Source organism: Gasterosteus aculeatus, chromosome 7 (genome assembly GCF_964276395.1).
Source record: "Gasterosteus aculeatus chromosome 7, fGasAcu3.hap1.1, whole genome shotgun sequence".
Lineage (NCBI taxonomy): Eukaryota > Metazoa > Chordata > Actinopteri > Perciformes > Gasterosteidae > Gasterosteus > Gasterosteus aculeatus.
In genome coordinates this window covers 806755-828914 of record NC_135694.1, presented here as the reverse complement: position 1 = coordinate 828914, position 22160 = coordinate 806755, and the positions used below count along the sequence as shown (strand labels likewise).

Genomic DNA, 22160 nt, shown 5'->3' with positions numbered 1-22160 from the left:
CAGAAAGTCTGTTTGAACAAAATGGGGGTGAATTCTTCTTTCCTGCACTGCAGAGCGACCACACCTCTTCCACTGTTAATGTTCACAGTAACAAACGTTTATGAGCGCACTTTGACCCCGTCTTCATTTGAGGCGACACGCACACTTCAGGTACGAGTGACTTTTCTACTTTAACTTCTACTTGTCAGATGTTTCCATTAAAGTGTGTTAATTATTGTGCACATTGTCATTACATTCATGAATGATTTAAGACGTTCAGCCTGGACTCGTCTGTGGTGGAGGTCGTAGTAACACCTCCGCCTTCGCTCCTGATAACTCAGTTACACCCCCACCTCCCTCCACCAACCCCCCAGGGACCGTTAGAGCAGAGGACAAAGACGCTTTTCAGGTAACATTTAGAATCTGACATTAAAGAGCTGTTTTCTCTGCTACTTTCTCTTAATCCGCTCGCTGTGAACTTGTGGGAGGTGAAAAGCGTTGATGCTAAGCTAACAGATTATGAAGGAAGGAGGTGAAGCCTCGCTGAAGGGGCTGTTGGAACGTCAGCTTTTGTCTTCTCGTGCTTTTGTCAGAAATGTTACTTTTCAAATTTAGTTGTTAGAGGTTCCAGTTTAAGATGATGTTGCTGCAGAAATATTAAAATACTAATTATGCAGCTAAATAGTGAATGTTGTAAACAACATGAAACCTCCGTTTTGTTTTATATGAAATGTGTCTGAATCTTCAGGACTCCAGGATGACTCACTATGAGGACGGACTTGCTGTCGCCTTCCTTCTCCTAACACACTTCATTGGAGGTAAGTCAAACACACACACACACACACACACACACACACACACAATGAGTGTGTAGCCTGTAGCTTGGGGGCTCACCTACAGAAGGTCAGTCATGGACATGACGTGTGTGCGTGTCCCCTGGTCAGGCTTCTGTTCATGTGTTGAATTACACGCTACATATTAACACGTCATCCTTCAGCGTGTTGGACCAGTTGGTGTCAAAGACCTTTAGATGGAAATATGGATTCCAATGATCTGAACCGTCTCCCAGGTGGTTCTCTGCCAATCGATCCACCTCAGCTGGTCACGGCGATGGTCGGTGATGACGTCGTTCTGCCCTGTCTGCTGGACCCCCCCGCGGATGCTGCTTCCATGACGATGGAGTGGGGGCGAGCGGACATGAAGCCCAGATTCGTCCTCGTGTGGCACGATGGAAAGGAGCTGCTGGATGACCAGAACAAGGCCTTCAAGGGCAGAACTTCACTGTCCATCAGCGGGCTGGAGCGTGGAGACGTCTCTCTGAAGCTTTCCTTCGTGAAGGTGTCTGACAGCGGGACGTACCGGTGCTACCTCCAGAAACCCAACCAGGAGCATCTGGTCCAGCTGCTTGTAGGTGGGTGGACTGAGGACATGTCTCACATTCACAACTTGTATCCCTCAATATGGTCTTCAGACTTTAGGGGCTGAACCTTTAGGTCTTCATTTACTGGACGCTCCCGTAAACATCACAATGTGGTTAAAATACATGAAAAAATATGAACTTGTTGTTCAACAAAACCTCACGTTTGACCTAAAATAAGTGAGTTCCCTCCATGAAGTCCAGTGAGACAGGGTGACGGGGTGATCATTGCTTCACCTTCTGGACCAACAACCTGTGTTTGATGAGATCAGGTGCGGCCTCGTCTCCTGCCATCAGCCTAGCAGGCCTCCACCTGGCCAGCAGCGCAGTGCTTCTTCACTGTGAGTCCAGAGGCTGGTACCCGGAGCCGGAGCTGCTGTGGCTGGACGCTGAGGGGAAGCTGCTCTCTGCTGGACCTCCAGAGACCCTCAGAGGTCCTGATGACCTCTATAGTGTCAGCAGCAGCGTGACGGTGGAGAAGAGACACAGAAACAGCTTCACCTGTAGAGTCCAGCAGAGGAACATCAACCAGACCAGAGAGACTCTCATCACGGTTCCAGGTAGAAGACTTTCTAGAAGAAAAACCGTCAGATTCCTGCTGATGAAACGTTCATGTTGAGTAAATGTTCTTCTCTTGATGTTCCAGAGGACTTCTTTGTGGCTCCTGCTGTTTGCACTCCTTGTGTTGCCTTCAGTGTTGTGTTTGCCTTCCTGTTTGTCATCATCGTTGTTGTCCTTCTGGTCTGGAGACGGAGACACAAGATAACAGGTGAGTCAAATATGAATTCATCTCAAATGTAAAATGAATCACTGAACATTCCTCTTATTTTGAAATATTCATCATTATTGTAAATAAGACTCTCAGCAGAACTCTGTGATGTGGTTTCACAGCTTTCTGTGTAATAATAAGTCCTTCATGGTCCTGCTTGTGTTCCTCACAGACACAAAGACACAGCAGCCTCTGATGGAGGAGGAGAGAAGAAGAGAAGATCTCAAGAAGAAAGAGGAAGAACAGAAGGATTTAAAACAGATTATTGATTTACTGACAGAACAGAACAATGAACTGATAGAACAGAAAGCAAAGGTTGGTGAGCAAATGAAGAAGCTACAGAAACAAGAAGAGGAAAATGAGGAGAAGGTTGATTTAGTGGAGAAAGATGAAAGAGAGAAGGAGGGAGAGAAGACAGAGGACAAAGGTCATGGACTCCTCAAAATGAGAAGAATCATAACAGAGAACAACTGGAAACTGCAGGAGAGGAGAGAAGAACTTCAACTACTGAATATGAACTTAGATAAAATATCACAGAAATGTACAGACGACTTAAAGAGACTCACAGAGAAGAAGAAGAATCTAGATATCGATGTGCAGAAAATAAAGAAACAGCTGGAGGATACAGGGAGCGCAGTGAGAAGGAGGAGGGAGGAGAGAGGAGGAAGGATGGGGGAGAGAGGAGGGATGAGGGAGGAGAAAGGGGGGAGGAAGGATGAGGGAGGAAGGATGATGGAGGAGAAAGGAAGGAGGACAGATGAGGGAGGAGAAAGGAGGGAGGAAGGATGATGGAGGAGAAAGGGGGGAGGACGGATGGGGGAGGAGAATGGAGGGAGGAAGGATGGGGGCGGAGAAAGGGGGGAGGAAGGATGGGGGCGGAGAAAGGAGGGAGAAAGGAGGGAGGAGGAAAGGGCAGGGATGAGAAGGAGGAGGGAGGAGAAAGGAAGGATAAGGGAGGACAGAGGAGGGAGGAAGAATGAGGGAGGAGAAACAAGGGAGGAGAGAGGAGGGAGGAGGGAGGAGAAAGGAAGGATATGGGAGGAGGGAGTTTCTCCCTCGTGGGGGGACAGACAGGGGAGGAGGGATGAGGGAGGAGAGAGGAGGGAGGAGAGAGGAGAGAGGAGGGAGGAATCATATGACACACAGTCAGTTTCCTTCATCCAAAGATCTCACTTGATCTTCTTTAACTTCACTTGATAACTTCTGATTTGTTCCTTCAGAGGAGGTAGAAGTACACAGAGCAGTACTACATGTACAAGGTGGTAGTAGTAGTAGTATTTTTAGTAGCAGTAGTAGTAGTAGTAATAGTAGTAGTAGCAGTAGTAGTAGTAGTACTACTAGCAGTAGCAGTAGTAGTAGTACTAGCAGTAGTAGTAGTAGCAGTAGTAGTAGTAGTTGTAGTAGCAGTAGCAGTAGTAGTAATAGTAGTAGTAGTAGTAGCAGTAGTAATAGCAGTAGTAGTAGTTGCAGTAGTAGTAGCAGTAGCAGTAGTAGTAATAGTAGTAGTAGCAGTAGCAGTAGTACTAGCAGTAGTAGTAGTAGTTGTAGTACTAGTGTGCGTTCATGTGTTCTCACAAAGTGGAGGTAAAATGCAGATAATGAAACCAGTGAAGAAGAGGAGAACGTGAGAAGATGAGCTGGACCTCGTTCCTCCTGATTGTTTCAGTCAAGTTGTCACATGTCATTTCCTTTCATACCAAAGTGTGTCTTGTTATGAATGCGTTGTGGATGTATAATAACTTCATGAGGAACTTCCTGTCCAGACTTCACACACCTGTGCTCTTATTTTGTAGAAGTGTGTAAATGTAATTGAGTCGTTTTTCAGATCCAAATAAACCTGAAATGATCCACTGATCCGTCCATCCATCGTCCACGTTGTTGACTTTCAACATGTTGATTGTTGTCGTCATAAACACACAAAGGTAAACACGTTATGTTTGATGACTCTACGGCCTTTAAGGTCACATGACCTCAGGAGGTCCTCCAGCATCTGCTGCAGATGTTAGCATTGTGTAGTTCTAGATGTGATGTGAATATTGTGACAGCTTTCAGGTTAAACGTTATTCAGGCTTCTAGTGTGAAGGATGTGGGAGCAGGTTAAAGGTTAAAGGTCAAGTCAGATTCTGTGTCTCTGTGTCCTGTATGAATTAATACGTCTGCGCTGTGGAGTCAGAACTCACGTCTACTTTTAGCAGCTCAGCTGCTTCGTCCTGGTTTAAAGGATTTTGAACAAAATCAGTTTATTTTAGAAACAAACAAACTTTATCAGGTTACATTACAATTGTTTGTCTTGACGTATTGGAAAATTTGAGTATTTTACAATAATTGTGAATGTTTATAAATTCTCTAAAAGTAAAACACATAATGAAATGTATATCATGAAAAATACAAAAACTAACTGTATTCTCACACTCATTTCCAAGAATAAAGAAAAGGATATTTTATACACAATATATCTGAAAAAGGTAATTATGCAACACGATGTATATAAAATAAGGTCGTTGATTAACAAAGTTACTTTATGACCAGTAGTTCAACGTGGTCACATGGTTCATGGTGTGGGCACATGGTTCATGGCGTGGTCACATGGTTCATTGCGTGGTCACATGGTTTCATGGTGTGGTCACATGGTTCATCGCGTGGTCACATGGTTTCATGGTGTGGTCACATGGTTCATGGTGTGGTCACATGGTTCATGGTGTGGTCACATGGTTTCATCGCGTGGTCACATGTGTTCATCGTGTGTTCACATGGTTCATTGTGTGGTCACATGGTTTCATCGCGTGGTCACATGGTTCATCGTGTTTTCACATGGTTCATTGTGTGGTCACATGGTTTCATCGCGTGGTCACATGGTTCATGGTGTGGTCACATGGTTCATTGTGTGGTCACATGGTTCATGGTGTGGTCACATGGTTCATGGTGTGGTCACATGGTTCATCGTGTGGTCACATGGTTTGTGTAGTAAGCAGTCCAAGGTTCACGCTGATGTCTTTGAGGTTTCTTCCTCTTCTCTCTGTGACTCAAGTGGACTCTGAATCTCTTCTGTCTTTCTTTCAGTCTTCTGGAGTTTGCTTCTTATTTTCTCCTGATCTCTCAGGATTCTGCCCGTCCTTTCTGTCATCTTAATAATCATCTCCTCTGTAGAATCCTGCAGCTCCTGTGTGCTCTGTAACAGTTTCATGTGTTCGTTCTCCCTCTTCTTAAGATTCTCTAGTTTGCATTTGTTCTTCTTCTTCTTCTCCTTCTTCTTCTTCTTGATCTCTTGAATCTGTGTCTGGTTCTCGTGCTGTTGTGAGATGAGCACCTCTCTCTGCTTCCTCAGATCTTTCGTCTGGTCCTTCAGAGTTTTCACCACATGTTGTAGAAGTTCTAATTCTGCACTATTTTCCTTCAAGTCCTCTTCAAATGTTTCCTCACTGCAGGTCATGTTCTTCTCTGTGTCTCTTCCTCCCTCCGTCAGAGGCTGAAGTTCTGGTTCTGGTCTGCTGCTCGTGGTCTCTGTGTGAATATGAGACGTGTTCAGACTGTTTGAGCTTAGAGAAGCTTTTAAGGGGACGAGACGGTGAAGCAAAGCACGAAGCGCATTCATTGTGAAGTATATATATATAAATATATATATGCAGGATTTATTCAAATAATAGAAGGTTTTAGTACCAAGAAATGAAGTTCACACTTACTGGTTTCTTCTTTTCCACATCTCCACACAACAAGGACAACCGCCACGACCCCCACGATGCAAACAGCAGAGAAGATGGTGATGCGGACGGCAGAACTGGTTTCTACCTTGAAGAGATCAGCTGGAAATCAAAATCACATGAAGGGTTAATAACAGTGAGAAGAAACACTGACTGGAAGTGAAAAGTCTTCTACCTGGAACCGTGATGAGAGTCTCTCTGGTCTGGTTGATGTTCCTCTGCTGGACTCTACAGGTGAAGCTGTTTCTGTGTCTCTTCTCCACCGTCACGCTGCTGCTGACACTATAGAGGTCATCAGGACCTCTGAGGGTCTCTGGAGGTCCAGCAGAGAGCAGCTTCCCCTCAGCGTCCAGCCACAGCAGCTCCGGCTCCGGGTACCAGCCTCTGGACTCACAGTGAAGAAGCACTGCGCTGCCGACTTTGGAAATCACTACGTTAGGTGAGGAGACAGAACCTAACAGAAGAAAGACCAACAACGATTTGAATCAAAGGTTCCACAAGAATATACATCTGTATTCATTAATTTCCTGCGTTACCTGCCGTCAGCCTGACCACTAATTCTGGACCCGAGTCGGGAACAAAGCATTTGTAGGTTCCTGCATCAGTGAGTTTCACTCTGGAGAGTTTCATGGAAACGTCCCCACACCTGAGATTGTTGGTGGCCAGTGAGGTTCTCCCCACATACGAAGGGTTCTCCTCATGCCGAAGCCGCACGCGGTCTCTCCTCAGAAGGACGTATCTGGGCTGCAGGTCCGGTCTGGCCCACTCCACCGTCAGGCCGCTGGCATCCACGGCCGGCTCCAGGTGACATGGAAGAACTGTGTCCTCACCAACCGTTGCCACCACTGAGAGAGATGTCGCGCTCTCCTGAGGCTGACCTGAGGAACCGACACTCGGATCAGAACAACACCAGCGTGTGAAACACTTGGTGTGTGAGTGTAACTGAACAGAGACACAACCAGAGGAACACCGCTGTCTGCTTGTCCTTCTCTGGCCTCACATGACCAGTATGTTGCAGCATGACCGCTGGTCATACGTGTGAGGTGAGCTGTCATTCTTCACTTTACCTCCACATGGGTGTATCAGAAGAACAAGTGCAAGTGCACTGAAGCCTCTGAGCTGTTTCCAGACGCCTCTGACCTTCACGTGAACCATCCTGGAGGTGTGGAACCGTAAAACCTGTGAGAGTCGGTCTGAAGTCACAGAAGAGCGCTGAGGAATGTGATGACCTCACACATGTAAATGAAGGTGAATTAATCTGTTACCTGTGACTCAAACATTTCAGGCCAAGGACTTTTTACAGGTTACGCAACCTCTCACCAAAACACAGGTTTTACATGTAAAGTCCATTTTAACAGGCATCAGAGGAACACGACGTCGGTACACGAGACACAGGAAGTACAACTTTGAATATGCAGCTCTGTGGTATTTACAGCAGAGGTCCTCGTGTTTTGTGCTGCGAGCTGCTGGGTTTCAGACCAGCAGACGTGTCACGCAGCGTCCTAGAGATGATGAGAATAACGCATTCAGACATGGGTCTGGACTTAAAGATCACACATACCTGCTCAGTGTCTGCTTGCTGAGGAGCCGCCTGGGAACAAGGACTGTGAGGTTAAAGGTTCCTCGTGTGAGTAAAACTCCACCTTCTCTGTTAATAAATAAGAGAGAGAACAAACTCCGCTTCACACAAACAGCAATCTGCCTGGACAGCCTGAGGACACTGAGTGGAGCCTTCTGCTGTATTTTCTTATCGTTAGTAGTAATTATTTGTATGAATAAAAGGTTAATAAATAAATAAAAAAGGTTTGACAGAAAGACGTGAAGCTTAAAGCTCAAACTGGTCACTAATCTCTATGAAACCAAACATTCAAACACAGAGTTTGATGCGTTTGTTTGACTGGTTTCACCAGGAGGAGGAGGAGGAGGAGGAGGAGGAAGAGGAGGAGGAGGAAGAGGAGGAGGAGGAGGCGGAGGAGGAGGAGGAAGAGGAGGAGGTTCTCCCTCACAGGGTATGTAGTCAGCGCTGTGATGTTCAGACGTCAGCAGCAGAGGAAGGGGAGGAGGAGGAGGAGGAGGCGGAGGAGGAAGAGGAGGAGGTTCTCCCTCACAGGGTACGTAGTCGCTGTGATGTTCAGACGTCAGCAGCAGAGGAAGGGGAGGAGGAAGAGGAGGAGGAAGAGGAGGAGGAGGCGGAGGAGGCGGAAGAGGAAGAGGAGGAGGAGGCGGAGGAGGCGGAGGAGGAAGAGGAGGAGGAGGAGGTTCTCCCTCACAGGGTACGTACTCGCTGTGATGTTCAGACAGCAGCAGCAGGACAGCATGGAGGTCACATCTCTGAGTGAGTTCATATCTAATGAGCAGTGTTCTCTGTTGTGATGGAGTCACGCGTGTTAAGTTCTTAACATGTTACACTCATGTAATGTGACATGTAACATGTCCTCTCCACAGTGAGGACTGCCATGTTGCTGCTGCTCGCACAAGATCACGTCAGTTGTTCTCAAAAAGCTGGTAAGGAACGTCGATGTGAGTTTCATTTTTAGTCTCATGTTAGTCGATACCGGAGTACTAGTACACATGGAAGTACCACTAGATAAGCAAGTAACATTTGGAGAGCACCGATTTAAGTTGCCAATGAGTGGGTGGAACCGCTTGTGCTTCTCCTGGACGCAGCTTTTCCTCGCGTGGACCCAAACAGACGGCAGCTCTTCGAATACGAGCCGCTCGCCGTCAGCTGTGAGGGACTGGAGGGCCTGACTGGGTGGAGAGTGATGAGGAGGATCCGAGGTCTAGTCGGGACATGTTCTCCTCACTGGTCCACGTCCACAGGAGCCTGTAGGATCACAAATGCCATCCAGGGAGACACTGGGGAGTACTGGTGTGAGATGGGAGCAGCGAGAACCGGCTCTGTCAACATCACAGTCACTGGTGCGCTGGACGCTGTCCAGCGCACCAGTGACGCAGTGACGCAGTGACGCAGTGACGCTGTCCTACTTTTATGTCCCACCTGGGCTCACGTTAACGTTCCATCACCTTGAAACTGTTCAGGCGGTCCGGTGATCCTGGAGAGTCCCGTCCTCCCCGTGGCGGCGGGAGAAGCTACGACGCTGAGCTGCCGGGGTCAGCGGGGGACCTCCTCCCTCACAGCGGACTTCTATAAAGACGGCCGCTTGATGGAGAACAGCTCCTCCTTGAACATCACCATCCTCGGTGTCTCCAAGTCCAACGAAGGCCTCTACGCGTGCAGCCTGTCCGGGGCGACGTCCCCCGCCAGCTGGCTGCTGGTGAGAGGTGAGACGTTCGGCACCATGTGCAGGTCCAGGTCCCCCAGTCTGGTAGAAGTATCATTGGTCCGTGAAAGAACCTGGTGGGAGGCGGACGCGATGCCTGAGAACAGATCTCTATGTCAGGTCGCCACCCTCAGGAGGCGTCGGTGTGTTGGCACCAACCAGCACTCGAGGGGGCCGGACGTCAGCACGGAGGTGAGAGCAGGGCCCAGCTGCGTCTCATCCACAATCACCCACCTGTTGCTGCCTTCCAATCAGGGGAGGTATTTAGGAGCGGCCCCGAAGCCTCTTCCCCGCCGGATTGTTAGTCTTGTTTGTGAGTCAGACCGATAACTCAGGTCGAAGAACAGCAAGAAGTCAGAGGCCGCTGTTCTAAAACTAACCAGTGTCCTGTCTTCCTCTTTTCACCCAGGCACCTGAACGGGCCGCATGGCCCACGCACCTCCCCGGGAATCCCGCTCACTGTTTTTCCCCCACCTCTGGAATCCGGGACCGCCGTCACCACCCCGTCACCTCCTAGTCCGGTGCCTCCTTTTCACGAATAAAATACATGGTGACTAACAAATCTGCGTTTGGGTCTTTTCCAGTGGAGGCAATACGTGACAGAACAATCCGGCCAAAGACATGGACCCAGCAGATCTACAATCTGTCCGCGGGGCCGTCACCAATCAAGGAGCCCTGCTAGATCAACACAGCCTAGCACTTCAGGAGATCATGAAGGGACTACAGGAGCTCTCAACCAGTGTCGCCGGGATACAACACCGACTCAGCGCCCCGGTTGGTCCTCCGGCTCCGGCTCCAGATCCTGCTCAAACACCGCCAGTGCCAGTCCCTCCCTACCATCGGGAGCCACAGGTTCCTACCCCGGAGAGGTACGATGGCGACCTCGGCAGCTGTCGAGCCTTCCTACTACAATGTGGGTTGGTCTTCGACCAACAACCAACTTCATTCGCCACGGACGGGTCAAAGATTGCTTTTGTGATTGGACTGCTACGTGGAAAAGCCTTAGAGTGGGCCTCAGCGGTATGGGAGACACAGAGTAATGTGGCAAGTACCTACCCAATGTTCACCTCAGAGATGCGTAAATTATTTGACCACCCAGTGCGTGGTAGAGACGCATCCAAGAGACTACACGCGCTGCGGCAAGGTACCCGAGGCGTCGCAGACTACGCCATTGAGTTCCGGACGCTAGCCGTTGAAAGCGGATGGAACGATGAGGCCTTAGAATCTGTTTTTTATAACGGATTAAGTAGCCAGATCAAGGACGAATTGGTTTCATACCCTGAACCAGAGACTTTAGAGGATCTGGTTCAATTGGCGATTCGGGTAGATAACCGATGCCGGGAGCGACAGAGAGAAAGGAGGCGCAGCGAGTCACCCCTCCCCCGAAGGGTAGCAACCTCATATTCTGTTGGAGGGGGACCTCCCAGGTACAACGCCAGATCACCAGCGGGGACCAACAATGAAGAGAGGCCCGAGCATGAGCCCATGCAACTAGGCCGATATCACCTTGACGAAGAGGAGCGGCGGCGCCGGTTTGACAACAACAGCTGTCTTTTCTGCGGGCTACAAGGACACTACCGTTCCTCCTGTCCTCGGCGCTCATCAAACAGGAGGGCTCGCTAGATGTGGAGAGAATACTAGCGAGCCAAGTACCCATATCTCCCAACCCCCGGCCCAGAGCACCACTGCACGCCACGCTCTCAACAAAAGGTCAGTCTTTTCGATTTCAAGTTTTAATCGATTCTGGGGCAGACGACAGTTTTATTGATGCTGATGTGGTGAGACAACTGGGCCTCAACACCACTCCTCTGGAGGGGGCTGTTGAGGCTGCTACTCTTGACGGCAGGCTGCTGGCCAGGATCACCAGCCGAACCGAGCCCGTTAAGCTATTTATTTCAGGTAACCACCAGGAAGAGATCAGCCTGTTAATTATTTCCTCCCCTAAGATTCCGATCGTTCTAGGACTTACGTGGTTGGTTAAACACAATCCGGTAATCGACTGGCCAGAGGCTAGGATAACCAACTGGAGTAAGTTTTGTCATGCTCATTGCCTGCGGTCTGCAAGTCCGAGACTAGAGAACAGCCAGGGATCCACCCAATGCGCGGCTGACCTATCCCTCGTCCCCACTGACTACCATGACCTGGGGGAGGTTTTCAGTAAGAATCGGGCCTCATCACTTCCACCTCACCGCCCGTACGACTGCGCGATTGAATTAAAGTCTGGTTCCACGTTCCCCAGTAGTCGTCTGTACAGCATCTCTAAACCGGAACGGGTAGCCATGGAGAAATACATTAAGGAGTCGCTCGCCGCCGAGCTCATCCGTCCCTCTTCGTCTCCATTGGGAGCAGGTTTTTTTTTTGTCACCAAGAAGGACGGTTCCCTCCGGCCATGTATTGACTATCGCGGTTTAAACGAGATAACCATCAAGAATAAGTATCCGTTACCACTCATGAACGAGGCCTTTGATGCACTTCAAGGGTCCACAATCTTCACTAAGTTAGACTTGCGTAATGCATACCACTTGGTGAGAATTCGTAAGGGAGACGAGTGGTTGACAGGATTTAACACACCGTTGGGGCATTTTGAATATCAAGTCATGCCGTTTGGATTGACTAATGCCCCAGCGGTATTTCAGGGGCTGGTTAACGACGTGCTCAGAGACATGTTGGGACGTTTCGTATTTGTGTATCTTGATGACATCCTCATATTTTCTAGAGACCCCACCGAACACATTCAACATGTCCGCCTGGTGCTACAACGTCTCCTGGAGAACAAATTATATGCCAAAGCGGAGAAATGTGAATTTCATGCCGACACTGTTTCATTCCTGGGCTACGTCATTTCTGAGGGACAGGTGAGGATGGATCCAGCTAAGGTGGAGGCAGTTCTTGGATGGCCTAGGCCCGACACGAGAAAGCAACTTCAGAGGTTCTTAGGGTTTGCTAACTTTTACCGACGGTTTATTCGGGATTACAGTAGTGTCGCCGCTCCCCTTACTGCACTTACCTCCTGTAGCAAACCCTACGTGTGGACCCCAGAAGCAGAGGGGGCGTTTGGGGAACTCAAGAGGCGGTTCACGTCTGCTCCCATCCTTGCCCAACCTGATCCGTGCCGGCAGTTTGTTGTCGAGGTGGATGCCTCTGACGTGGGGCTGGGAGCGGTGTTATCCCAACGCACCGCGACGGACGGTAAGCTCCACCCCTGTGCTTACTTGTCGCGTCGGTTGTCCCCGGCCGAGCGCAATTACGATGTGGGCAACCGTGAGCTACTGGCCGTCAAGGTCGCCCTAGAGGAATGGCGTCATTGGTTGGAGGGTGCGGAACTACCGTTTGTGGTTTGGACAGACCATAAGAATCTCGAGTACATCCGGTCAGCGAAACGCCTCAACTCACGTCAAGCCAGGTGGGCCCTGTTTTTTGGACGTTTTTCCTTCTCCCTGACTTACAGACCTGGATCACGTAACACCAAACCAGACGCCCTATCTAGAGTGTTTTCCAGAGAGGAGGAGGGGCGAGAGCCGGACACCATCGTCCCCAAACACTGCTTGGTCGGGGCAGCCCTGTGGAGAATAGAAGACGAGGTAACCTCTGCCCTCAGAGTCAACCCGGGGCCAGGTAATGGGCCTCCGGGCCGGCTATTTGTGCCAGATAATGTGAGAACTAATGTCCTGCAGTGGGCTCATGGCTCAAGGCTGACGTGCCATCCCGGAGTGGCTCGGACCATGGCATTTCTAAGGAGACGGTTCTGGTGGCCAACCATGGCTGACGACACAAAGGGATACGTCGCAGCTTGCCAAGTGTGCGCACAAAATAAGGTATCTAATAGACCTAGCGTCGGATTTTTACGCCCCCTGCCCATACCACGACGCCCATGGTCTCATGTGGCACTGGACTTCGTGACCGGACTACCCCCGTCAGAAGGTAACACAGTTGTACTCACCGTGGTTGATCGTTTCAGCAAGTATGCCCATTTCGTTCCACTCCCCAAGCTCCCGTCAGCAAAGGAGACGGCCTCTATCCTTGTCAAGGAGGTGTTTCGCATACATGGGTTGCCTTGTGACCTGGTCTCGGACCGGGGGCCCCAATTTTCCTCGGCTGTCTGGAGAGCCTTCTGTAGGGCCATTGGGGCCACAGTCAGTCTGTGCTCGGGATACCATCCACAGACCAATGGTCAGGCAGAGAGAGCTAACCAGAAACTGGAGATATCTCTTCGATGTCTAGTGTCTGCTAATCCCGGGTCCTGGGCCTCCCAAATCTACTGGGCAGAATATGCGCACAACACCTTGCCCTCTTCCGCAACAGGTATGTCCCCTTTTCAATGTTTGTACGGCTATCAACCTCCCCTTTTCCCATCCCAGGAGAGAGACATCGCCGTGCCCTCCGTACACAGTCACATCCGTCGCTGTCACCGAACCTGGCATCGAGTCCGCGCGGCCTTGCTCCGCTCCTCTGAGCATTACCAACGGCATGCCAACCGCCACCGGACGGCCGCCCCGACCTACAAAGTAGGTGACAAGGTCTGGCTGTCCACTAAAGACCTTCCACTGAGGACGGAGTCTAGAAAACTGTCTCAGAGATTCATTGGCCCGTTCGTAATTGAAGGGGTCATCAACCCGGTTGCGGTCCGATTGAAGTTACCTAGGTCCCTTCGTGTTCACCCCACTTTCCACGTGTCCCGTCTTAAACCGGTCCTCCTCAGCCCCCTCCTGCCCCCTCCCCCGCGACCCCCCCCACCACGGATCATTGACGGTGCTCCGGCTTACACAGTGCGTAGGATTCTGGACTCCAGACGCCGGGGCCGGGGAACCCAATACCTAGTGGATTGGGAGGGTTTTGGTCCAGAGGAGCGGTGCTGGATTCCCCGCCGCCAGATCCTGGACGCCGTCATGGTGAGGGACTACCATCGCCGTCGGCCAGACAGGCCTGGTGGGGTGTCTGGAGACACCCGTCGGAGAGGGGGTACTGTCAGGTCGCCACCCTCAGGAGGCGTCGGTGTGTTGGCACCAACCAGCACTCGAGGGGGCCGGACGTCAGCACGGAGGTGAGAGCAGGGCCCAGCTGCGTCTCATCCACAATCACCCACCTGTTGCTGCCTTCCAATCAGGGGAGGTATTTAGGAGCGGCCCCGAAGCCTCTTCCCCGCCGGATTGTTAGTCTTGTTTGTGAGTCAGACCGATAACTCAGGTCGAAGAACAGCAAGAAGTCAGAGGCCGCTGTTCTAAAACTAACCAGTGTCCTGTCTTCCTCTTTTCACCCAGGCACCTGAACGGGCCGCATGGCCCACGCACCTCCCCGGGAATCCCGCTCACTGTTTTTCCCCCACCTCTGGAATCCGGGACCGCCGTCACCACCCCGTCACCTCCTAGTCCGGTGCCTCCTTTTCACGAATAAAATACATGGTGACTAACAAATCTGCGTTTGGGTCTTTTCCAGTGGAGGCAATACGTGACACTCTAGGTCTCAGAATGGATTCAGCGACATCAAAAGTCCAAAAGCAGATATTTCTCATCTTCTCATCTTCTGCACATCCACCCCCCCTCCAGCTGAGGAGCCTCATCCCTTCCCTCCGCCCCTCCACCTGCTCGCCATTGGTGTCGGGGTTTCCTTCGTGGCTTTGCTGCTGTTGGTTGGGATTCTGCAACGCTGGAAGCGCCGAGCAGCCCCCGGAGGAACGACGCACAGCGGGGGGGGGCTTTGTTGGGACTATTGGGACCTGCATGTGCTTAGCGTGGAAGCTAACAGAGGTTTCCTGTTGACTAATGCTTTTTTATATCATTGGACCAGACCCCCCCCCCTCCCAGGCTTCGTCTCCTCAACCAGGTGATGGACACCAACCTTCCTTCATCGCAGCACGACACACTTCATCTGTGTGTTATGAACCAATGCAAATGACCCCCAGGAGCATCGAACGTAAGGACTTTGTGTAGATCGATGTCTTCAGAGATACATGTATATATATATATATATATACATATGTGTGGTAACATGCCAGTAATGTGCATCCTGATGTTTCAATGCTCAGACAGATGTGTAGCTGGTGAAAGGCTCATCTGTGGTTGTGATCTGTTTCAGTGAACACAGAGGCCTCTTACTATTCTGAGATCCAGGAGACATTCAGCGCCGTCTCAAAGTTCAACAACGGTGGGAGGTAATTCTCTCGAGCGCGTAATCTCGCTGCTCAGGTCGACCTTTACTCGACCGGCAGAAGAGAAACTCGGGGACTATTTCTGAGGGCGGGTTTGTCTGAATGTGTGCGGCTGCGTCTGTGCAGCTAAAGCGTCTCTTATGGAACCACACGAGGAACACGAGGCCGAGTGAAACAGGAAGCAGGCCTCTCGCTAGAGTACACACGGGTTGTGTGGGTCAGTAACGCACTGACCTCACTGTCCCACACACGCATGTCAGTTAACAACACAAAGGACACTGAACGCTGATCGCATTTAGAACACGCCGACAATTTAGAAAGTGTTCTCATGAAAGAAACATCAGAGATACTCAGTTGGGTGTTAAAGGCGTGAAGATGTGCGTCTTTAGGACATGTTTGTCCTTTGTGTGTCTCACAGGGACTCCTGACTGAAGAAGGAAACACTGAGAAGGTTCCTTCGACCACACGGAGCTGTTCCGTTAAAGCATTTTATAAAACTGTTTTAAACTAAATAAAGTTGTATCTTTCCTTGGAATGTGTTGCGATGGTTCTTTGTCCACGGGGACATTCTCACCGCCGCTTGCATTGAGTAAACCACGAGGCCGTCGGCCTGTCAGTCGTGCTGACGACTGCACGTACGACGTGTGTGAAAGTGAGAAAGGGAAGTGAGCCAACGAGAAGCAACGTGAGGCCGAGGACGAGGAGCCAGAGAGTCAAAGGTCTGTGTCTCTTTAGTAGAGCGCTTCATCATCGCATAGAGGCGTGTATGAAGCGGGTATGAAGCGGGTATGAAGTGTGTATGAAGCGTGTGTGAAGCGTGTATGAAGCGTATATGAAGCGTGTATGAAGCGTGTATGAAGCGTGTATGAAGCGTGTATGAAGCGGGTATGAAGCGTGTATGAAGCGGGTATGAAGCGTGTATGAAGCGGGTATGAAGCGTGTATGAAGCGAGTATGAAGAGGGTATGAAGCGTGTATGAAGCGGGTATGAAGCGGGTATGAAGCGGGTATGAAGCGTGTATGAAGCGGGTATGAAGTGTGTATGAAGCGTGTGTGAAGCAGGTATGAAGCGGGTATGAAGCGTGTATGAAGCGGGTATGAAGCGTGTATGAAGCGTGTATGAAGCGAGTATGAAGCAGGTATGAAGCGGGTATGAAGCAGGTATGAAGCGGGTATGAAGCGGGTATGAAGCAGGTATGAAGCGGGTATGAAGCGTGTATGAAGCGGGTATGAAGCGTGTATGAAGCGAGTATGAAGAGGGTATGAAGCGTGTATGAAGCGGGTATGAAGCGTGTATGAAGCGGGTATGAAGCGTGTATGAAGCGGGTATGAAGTGTGTATGAAGCGTGTGTGAAGCAGGTATGAAGCGGGTATGAAGCGTGTATGAAGCGGGTATGAAGCGTGTATGAAGCGGGTATGAAGCGTGTATGAAGCAGGTATGAAGCGTGTATGAAGCGGGTATGAAGCGTGTATGAAGCGAGTATGAAGAGGGTATGAAGCGTGTATGAAGCGGGTATGAAGCGTGTATGAAGCGGGTATGAAGCGTGTATGAAGCGGGTATGAAGTGTGTATGAAGCGTGTGTGAAGCAGGTATGAAGCGGGTATGAAGCGTGTATGAAGCGGGTATGAAGCGTGTATGAAGCGGGTATGAAGTGTGTATGAAGCAGGTATGAAGCGGGTATGAAGCGGGTATGAAGCGTGTATGAAGCATGTATGAAGCGGGTATGAAGCGTGTATGAAGCGGGTATGAAGCGGGTATGAAGCGAGTATGAAGCGAGTATGAAGAGGGTATGAAGCGTGTATGAAGCGGGTATGAAGCGGGTATGAAGCGAGTATGAAGCGTGTATGAAGCGAGTATGAAGCGTGTATGAAGCGAGTATGAAGCGAGTATGAAGCGTGTATGAAGCGAGTATGAAGCAGGTATGAAGCGGGTATGAAGCGGGTATGAAGCAGGTATGAAGCGGGTATAAAGCGGGTATGAAGCGGGTATAAAGCGTGTATGAAGCGAGTATGAAGCATGAAGCGGGTATGAAGCGGGTATGAAGCAGGTATGAAGCGGGTATAAAGCGGGTATCTGAGAAGTTTCCTTTCGCAGACAATCTGAGCTGTTTATCTGTTACATTTGGCAAATTATTATTTATTTATTTTTTCTTTTCAAGTTTACTATTAATATTCATTTTTGGATTGTGATGCAACACATTGATAAAGTAGTCCCAGTTGCTCCTCAGAGACGCAATGTAAAGTTTGTGGTGCTTCGAGGATGACAGATGTGGTTAACAGATGAAGAAGAAGAAGAAGAAGAATGACTGTTTTCTGATTAAAAAGTATTTCTGCACTTCCTTCATTAACTTTTCTGGAGAAAAGATTCCGTAATGTGGGACTGATAATGTCGAAAGAGGTGATTAGAAATGAAACTGAAAACCAAACGCTGATGAAAGAAAGAAAAGTCCGCCTTTGTGGTCCAGCTGGTCAGATGAGAGAAACATTCCAGCATTGAGGCTTAAAAGAGAGGATGAGGGCAACTCAGTGGGGCACTGTGACTTCAACCGCACTGAAGGTAGGAACATCACGCTACACTCACATATATGCATGTAATTACATGTACATGTATGTATATACACTTGTATGTATATATATATATATATATATATATATATATATATATGTATATATATATATATATGTATATACATATATATATATGTATATAAACAATGTTTATGTTTGTCTACCTCATGCACCTCCACAGAGACACACACATCACATCACACGTCATTTATCGGACACTTTTATCCAGAGCGACTTACAACAAGAACATTTAACCATAAGGACACAAACTCAGAAGAACAAGAAACAATAAAGTGTGATTTCATCAAATAAGCCGATGTACAACTTGCTGTAGATAAGAACCATTATAAGTCCAATGTAAGTGCTGCAGTTAGTTAGTGTGTTAGTGGAGGTAGAGTCTGAAGAGGTGTGTCTTTAGTCTGAAGATGTGAAGGCTCTCTGTGGTCCTGATGTCTTCAGAAACCTCCTTCCACCATTTAGGAGCAGGACAGCAAAGAGTGGAGATCTAGTGGAGTGTTTTGCTCTCAGTGAGGAGGAACAAGCAGTTTATCACATGCAGAGCGGAGAGGTCAGAGGTCGGGGTGTCGGGTTGGACCAGGTCCTGGATGTAAGCTGGACCCCATCCATTCACAGCATGGTACGTGAGCACCAGTGTTTGGACACACACACAGAGACCCACACAGAGACACAAAGACACACACACACAGACACACACAGAGAGACAGAGGCGTCTTCATCAGTCGCCTTTTCCACAGAAACAGGAGTCATGAAGGAAAGTGAAAGTGTCTCGGTCTGTCTTCTCGTCCCGCAGACTTTCTGTTTCTGAAACGAGCTTCCCGATGCTGATGGATCCACGTGTGCTGAGATCATGTGAGCACATGTGATTTTCTTCTTTCTTCTCGTTGTGGCGAGTCATCGGCCTTCAGCAGTCACTCTCCTCTCTTTGTGCTTCCAGCTGCTGTCGGTGTGCTGCTGCTCACGCTGCAGCTCAGCCTCCGCGCTGCCGGCCTGGGGGAACATCTGGCTCAGTGTCTGAAGGACAAAGACTACGACGAGCTGCTGCACACGGCCAAGACCGGCCTCCCCCACTGCAACACTTCTCACCGCGTCGCCATCGTCGGGGCCGGCGTGGCCGGACTGACCGCCGCCAAGCTCCTGCAAGACGCGGGACACCAGGTACCTGCTGCAGGGGGACGTCATCGAGGGCCGACGTCTCGCGATCGAAAACAAACAGAAATCTGTTGATAGTCACTGCAGCAGGAGGCACTTCTGACCTTCTTTTCTTCCACCTTTGTCATTGCATTTTATTATGCAAAAGGTAAAACGTCAAAAGGTTTTAAAAAAAAGTGTAAATGAGCCAGTTTTAAGGAAAAGGACTTTATCAAATTGGGTTGTACGAGGTTCTTCTTATTCGCTTACTACAGCAGAGAATCACACAAGCTAAACGACGGACGCAGCCGTGGCTTCTGCTCCTCCAATCAGGGATGGCGCTTCATTGACTGTCTCGCCCAGGTGACCATACTGGAGTCCAGTGGTCGTGTTGGAGGTCGGGTGGAGACCCACAGGAATGAAGAAGAGGGCTGGTATGCCGACCTGGGAGCCATGAGGATCCCAAGTTCTCATCGGTGAGTGAAACTGCGTCTTGAATGTGTGACGCAACACGTTTGAGCTGTTCCTTGTTGGGGAGATGAGCAGCGGTACGTGAGTATGGATCCTCTCATCCAGAGAGAACGTCAGCGTGAAGTGACTCACGTCTCTACACTTGGACTGGAAATGCTTCAGCCGGCGTCGTCTCTTCACAGCATCGTCCGCCAGTTTGCTGCAAAGCTGGGAGTGAAGCTGAACAAGTTCAACATGGAGGACCCCAACACCTTCTACCTGGTCCACGGGCTGCTGAAGAGGACGTACGCGGTGAAAAACAACCCTGACATCCTGCAGTATAAAGTTCCCCGAGGAGAGAGGGGGAAGTCCGCCGACGAGCTGCTGCAGCGCGCTCTGCAGAAGGTACTCAGTGTTATTGGGACGGATACGGTGGACAGTCAGTGCGTGGCTGCCTGTTTATGTCCTGCAGTGATCCGAGGCTTGTGTGTGCGAAGCTACCGCTGTAAACCACTAGATGTTCTCTGCAGGTGAAAGATGAAGTGAAGGCGCACGGCTGCGCAGCTGCTCTACGGAAGTACGACCACTACTCTGTGAAGGTAAATCCCGAAGAGGACCCCGAGGGTTTGGGACTGTAGAGCATATTAGACCTGGTCTGAAGACGGAAGGACTTTGTGTGTCTTGTTCCACAGGAGTATCTGATGAAGGAAGGCGGCGTGAGTCCAGAGGCGGTGAGGATGATCGGGGACCTGCTCAACGAGCAGAGCCTCATGCACCTGGCGCTGACTGAGATGATCTACATCCAGAGCGACGTCAGCGACAGCACCACGTACGAACAGGAGATCCAACACATTCGCATGGAGCACACAGAGCTGACATCGCTGACCATGTGTCGTAGACTCAAAATCGTTCCTTGTTTCCAGGTACCACGAAGTGACCGGCGGGTCGGATCGCCTGACCAACGGGTTCCTTTCTGTCCTTGACGTCCCCATCCTGCTCAACTCTAAGGTCAAGCGCATCAGCCAATCGCACGAGGGTGTAATTGTCTCGTATGAGACGGGCCACCGCGCCCCCCTGACTGACCTTTCTGCTGACGTTGTTCTGGTTACAACCACAGCCAAAGCAGCCCTCTTCATGGATTTTGATCCACCTCTCTCCATCAGAAAGATGGAAGTCCTGAGAGGGGTCCACTATGAAAGCTCCACTAAAATCCTGCTCACCTTCAGCGAGAGGTTCTGGGAGAAGGACGGCATCCGGGGGGGAAAGAGCATCACCGACGGGCCCTCGCGTTACATCTACTACCCCAGCCACGGTTTCCCGACCAATAAGACCATCGGCGTCCTCCTGGCTTCCTACACCTGGTCCGACGACTCCCTCCTCCTCTTGGGTGCCAGCGATGAAGACCTGAAGGAGCTGGCTCTGAGAGATTTGGCACAGATCCACGGGGAGAAGGTCCGGCCTCTGTGCACAGGGGTGCTGGTGAAGAAGTGGAGCGTGGACCCCCACAGTTTGGGCGCCTTCGCTCTCTTCACGCCCTTCCAGCATTTGGAGTATTCCAAGGAGCTCTTCAAGCGTGAAGGCAGGGTGCACTTTGCTGGGGAGCACACGGCCTTCCCTCACGCCTGGATCGAGACGTCCATGAAATCTGCCATCAGGGCCGCCACCAATATCAACCAGGACCCACCCAGAAGCCACCACGACGAGCTCTAGCGCTCGACCCTCCTGCTGTGAGAGGGAGGCTGGCTGGGACCGTTCTTCGTTCGACTGGATATGAAACTGTTTATTATGTCAACAGCATTCAAGTCACACAGTAATTAAACCCACACAACACAAGAGACGGTCAGATGTTCTTCAATATGTCAGTGAACCACACGGGGTGAGAACCAGTGTTTGAAATGGAATAACTGGTGATGTTTGTGTGTCTGATCCGTTACAATGCAGGAGGAGTGGAAGGCAAACAAGTATCTATGCAGTTCTTCAATCATCATCAATCATTCCCAAAGCTTCACCGTATATATATATATATATATATATATATATATATATATATATATATATATATATATATATACAATGATTCTGCTTTTGTATTCTTGATGAGTGAGGCTCATCACTTTAAATAAAATGATACTAAGTTGTTCAATAATTCCCCGTGGAGGAGTCCTTTTTTACAAGTAGTTCAAGTCTGGACACAAACTTTAAGAGTCTCTGGATTTGGTAATTAGTTAAGTAGTAAGTAGTAGTTAAAGTAATGCCAACAAAGAGTCATTGTTAGTAGTGAACCCAGAGAGAGAGACAGCTGTTACACAACGTAACAACAGGAACAGACGGTTTCATATAAACTGGGAAGTTTATGTTGTTTGCTGAGCCCACATCTGAAAATCATTAACTCAAATTCTATCGCGTGACTTCATGTGTCACATGAGGTCTGAGCTCGCCTGCCCTCTTGTTGAGCTCTGCTAATATACAAGCTAGTTAGGCTCAAACCTGCCTGATGTGAAACACTCCTCGTCGTCCCGGAATTGACTAAATGATTATTTTATTGATTTACTAAACGTACTAAACAGCAGCCTGTGCTCTCTAATTAATGCGTTAAATGACGACGGGCCGTGAACATGTGATCCAACGTGTCACTTTTCCCTTCTGAAAGCTCATTGGACGCTTTGTCTTTTGTCCCTGAAGGTCTTTTGCTACGAGACGTT

General features: G+C 49.7%; 4 protein-coding genes and 2 long non-coding RNA genes across 18 annotated transcripts; 5 read left to right on the top strand and 1 right to left on the bottom strand.

Moving 5' to 3' along the window:
* The first annotated feature begins 159 nt into the window (after positions 1-159).
* Positions 160-3394, top strand: LOC120822329 (butyrophilin subfamily 2 member A2). The gene is made up of 7 exons (XM_078107437.1): positions 160-388; positions 728-797; positions 1049-1390; positions 1669-1956; positions 2043-2165; positions 2338-2801; positions 3386-3394. The coding sequence occupies exons 2-7, from the start codon at positions 737-739 to the stop codon at positions 3392-3394; spliced, it is 1287 nt and encodes a 428-aa protein (XP_077963563.1). The 5' UTR covers positions 160-388; positions 728-736.
* A 998-nt stretch (positions 3395-4392) lies between these two features.
* On the bottom strand, positions 4393-7696 carry LOC120822755 (butyrophilin subfamily 3 member A2). Of its 4 annotated transcripts, none has more exons than XM_078105993.1 (6): positions 7129-7696; positions 6931-7042; positions 6400-6741; positions 6039-6317; positions 5846-5965; positions 4393-5666 (listed from the first exon to the last, which is right to left on the bottom strand). In XM_078105993.1, the coding sequence occupies exons 1-6, from the start codon at positions 7141-7143 to the stop codon at positions 5146-5148; spliced, it is 1389 nt and encodes a 462-aa protein (XP_077962119.1). In that variant the 5' UTR covers positions 7144-7696; the 3' UTR covers positions 4393-5145. The 4 variants fall into 4 exon arrangements, with proteins under 4 accessions (XP_077962119.1, XP_077962122.1, XP_077962121.1 ...); XM_078105996.1 differs by having other exon boundaries at positions 6931-7019; positions 7425-7694; XM_078105995.1 differs by having other exon boundaries at positions 6931-7056; positions 7425-7693.
* Positions 7697-8049: 353 nt separating this feature from the next.
* Positions 8050-15827, top strand: LOC120823128 (Fc receptor-like protein 6). Of its 9 annotated transcripts, none has more exons than XR_013468234.1 (9): positions 8060-8198; positions 8309-8383; positions 8531-8785; positions 8906-9148; positions 14691-14816; positions 14932-15057; positions 15220-15295; positions 15419-15509; positions 15711-15827. XR_013468234.1 is itself a non-coding variant. In XM_078105998.1 (9 exons), exons 1-8 carry the CDS (start codon positions 8153-8155, stop codon positions 15463-15465), a joined length of 972 nt encoding a protein of 323 aa, XP_077962124.1. In that variant the 5' UTR covers positions 8060-8152; the 3' UTR covers positions 15466-15509; positions 15711-15827. The 9 variants fall into 9 exon arrangements, 3 of the variants coding, with proteins under 3 accessions (XP_077962124.1, XP_077962123.1, XP_077962125.1); XM_078105998.1 differs by having other exon boundaries at positions 8309-8368; positions 15220-15288; XM_078105997.1 differs by having other exon boundaries at positions 15220-15288.
* On the top strand, positions 9270-9709 carry LOC144410282 (uncharacterized). The gene is made up of 2 exons (XR_013468237.1): positions 9270-9460; positions 9557-9709. It is a non-coding gene; the product is annotated as an uncharacterized LOC144410282 (long non-coding RNA).
* Positions 12536-14558, top strand: LOC144410281 (uncharacterized). Its single transcript, XR_013468236.1, has 2 exons — positions 12536-14309; positions 14406-14558. It is a non-coding gene; the product is annotated as an uncharacterized LOC144410281 (long non-coding RNA).
* A 1890-nt stretch (positions 15828-17717) lies between the features above and the next one.
* LOC120823029 (L-amino-acid oxidase-like) lies at positions 17718-21604 on the top strand. 2 transcript variants are annotated; one of them, XM_040183085.2, is made up of 8 exons: positions 17718-17848; positions 18671-18729; positions 18815-19035; positions 19372-19484; positions 19662-19863; positions 19989-20057; positions 20151-20287; positions 20382-21604. In XM_040183085.2, the coding sequence occupies exons 2-8, from the start codon at positions 18699-18701 to the stop codon at positions 21166-21168; spliced, it is 1560 nt and encodes a 519-aa protein (XP_040039019.2). In that variant the 5' UTR covers positions 17718-17848; positions 18671-18698; the 3' UTR covers positions 21169-21604. The 2 variants fall into 2 exon arrangements, with proteins under 2 accessions (XP_040039019.2, XP_077962116.1); XM_078105990.1 differs by lacking the exon at positions 17718-17848 and adding an exon at positions 18340-18496.
* The last annotated feature ends 556 nt before the right edge of the window (positions 21605-22160 follow it).

Coding starts and splice junctions, on each gene's coding strand:
- LOC120822329 (XM_078107437.1), top strand. CDS start 737: ATGACTCACTATGAGGACGGACTTGCTGTCGCCTTCCTTCTCCTAACA. Junction 798..1,048: donor CCTAACACACTTCATTGGAG/GTAAGTCAAACA, acceptor ACCGTCTCCCAG/GTGGTTCTCTGCCAATCGAT. Junction 2,166..2,337: donor ACGGAGACACAAGATAACAG/GTGAGTCAAATA, acceptor TGTTCCTCACAG/ACACAAAGACACAGCAGCCT.
- LOC120822755 (XM_078105993.1), bottom strand. Junction 6,742..6,930: donor TCTGATACACCCATGTGGAG/GTAAAGTGAAGA, acceptor TCGGTTCCTCAG/GTCAGCCTCAGGAGAGCGCG. Junction 5,966..6,038: donor GACTCTCATCACGGTTCCAG/GTAGAAGACTTT, acceptor TTTGATTTCCAG/CTGATCTCTTCAAGGTAGAA.
- LOC120823029 (XM_040183085.2), top strand. CDS start 18,699: ATGCTGATGGATCCACGTGTGCTGAGATCAT. Junction 18,730..18,814: donor TCCACGTGTGCTGAGATCAT/GTGAGCACATGT, acceptor TTGTGCTTCCAG/CTGCTGTCGGTGTGCTGCTG. Junction 19,485..19,661: donor AGGATCCCAAGTTCTCATCG/GTGAGTGAAACT, acceptor GTCTCTTCACAG/CATCGTCCGCCAGTTTGCTG.
- LOC120823128 (XM_078105997.1), top strand. CDS start 8,153: ATGTTCAGACAGCAGCAGCAGGACAGCATGGAGGTCACATCTCTGA. Junction 8,786..8,905: donor TGTCAACATCACAGTCACTG/GTGCGCTGGACG, acceptor GAAACTGTTCAG/GCGGTCCGGTGATCCTGGAG. Junction 15,289..15,418: donor CGTCTCAAAGTTCAACAACG/GTGGGAGGTAAT, acceptor GCGTCTGTGCAG/CTAAAGCGTCTCTTATGGAA.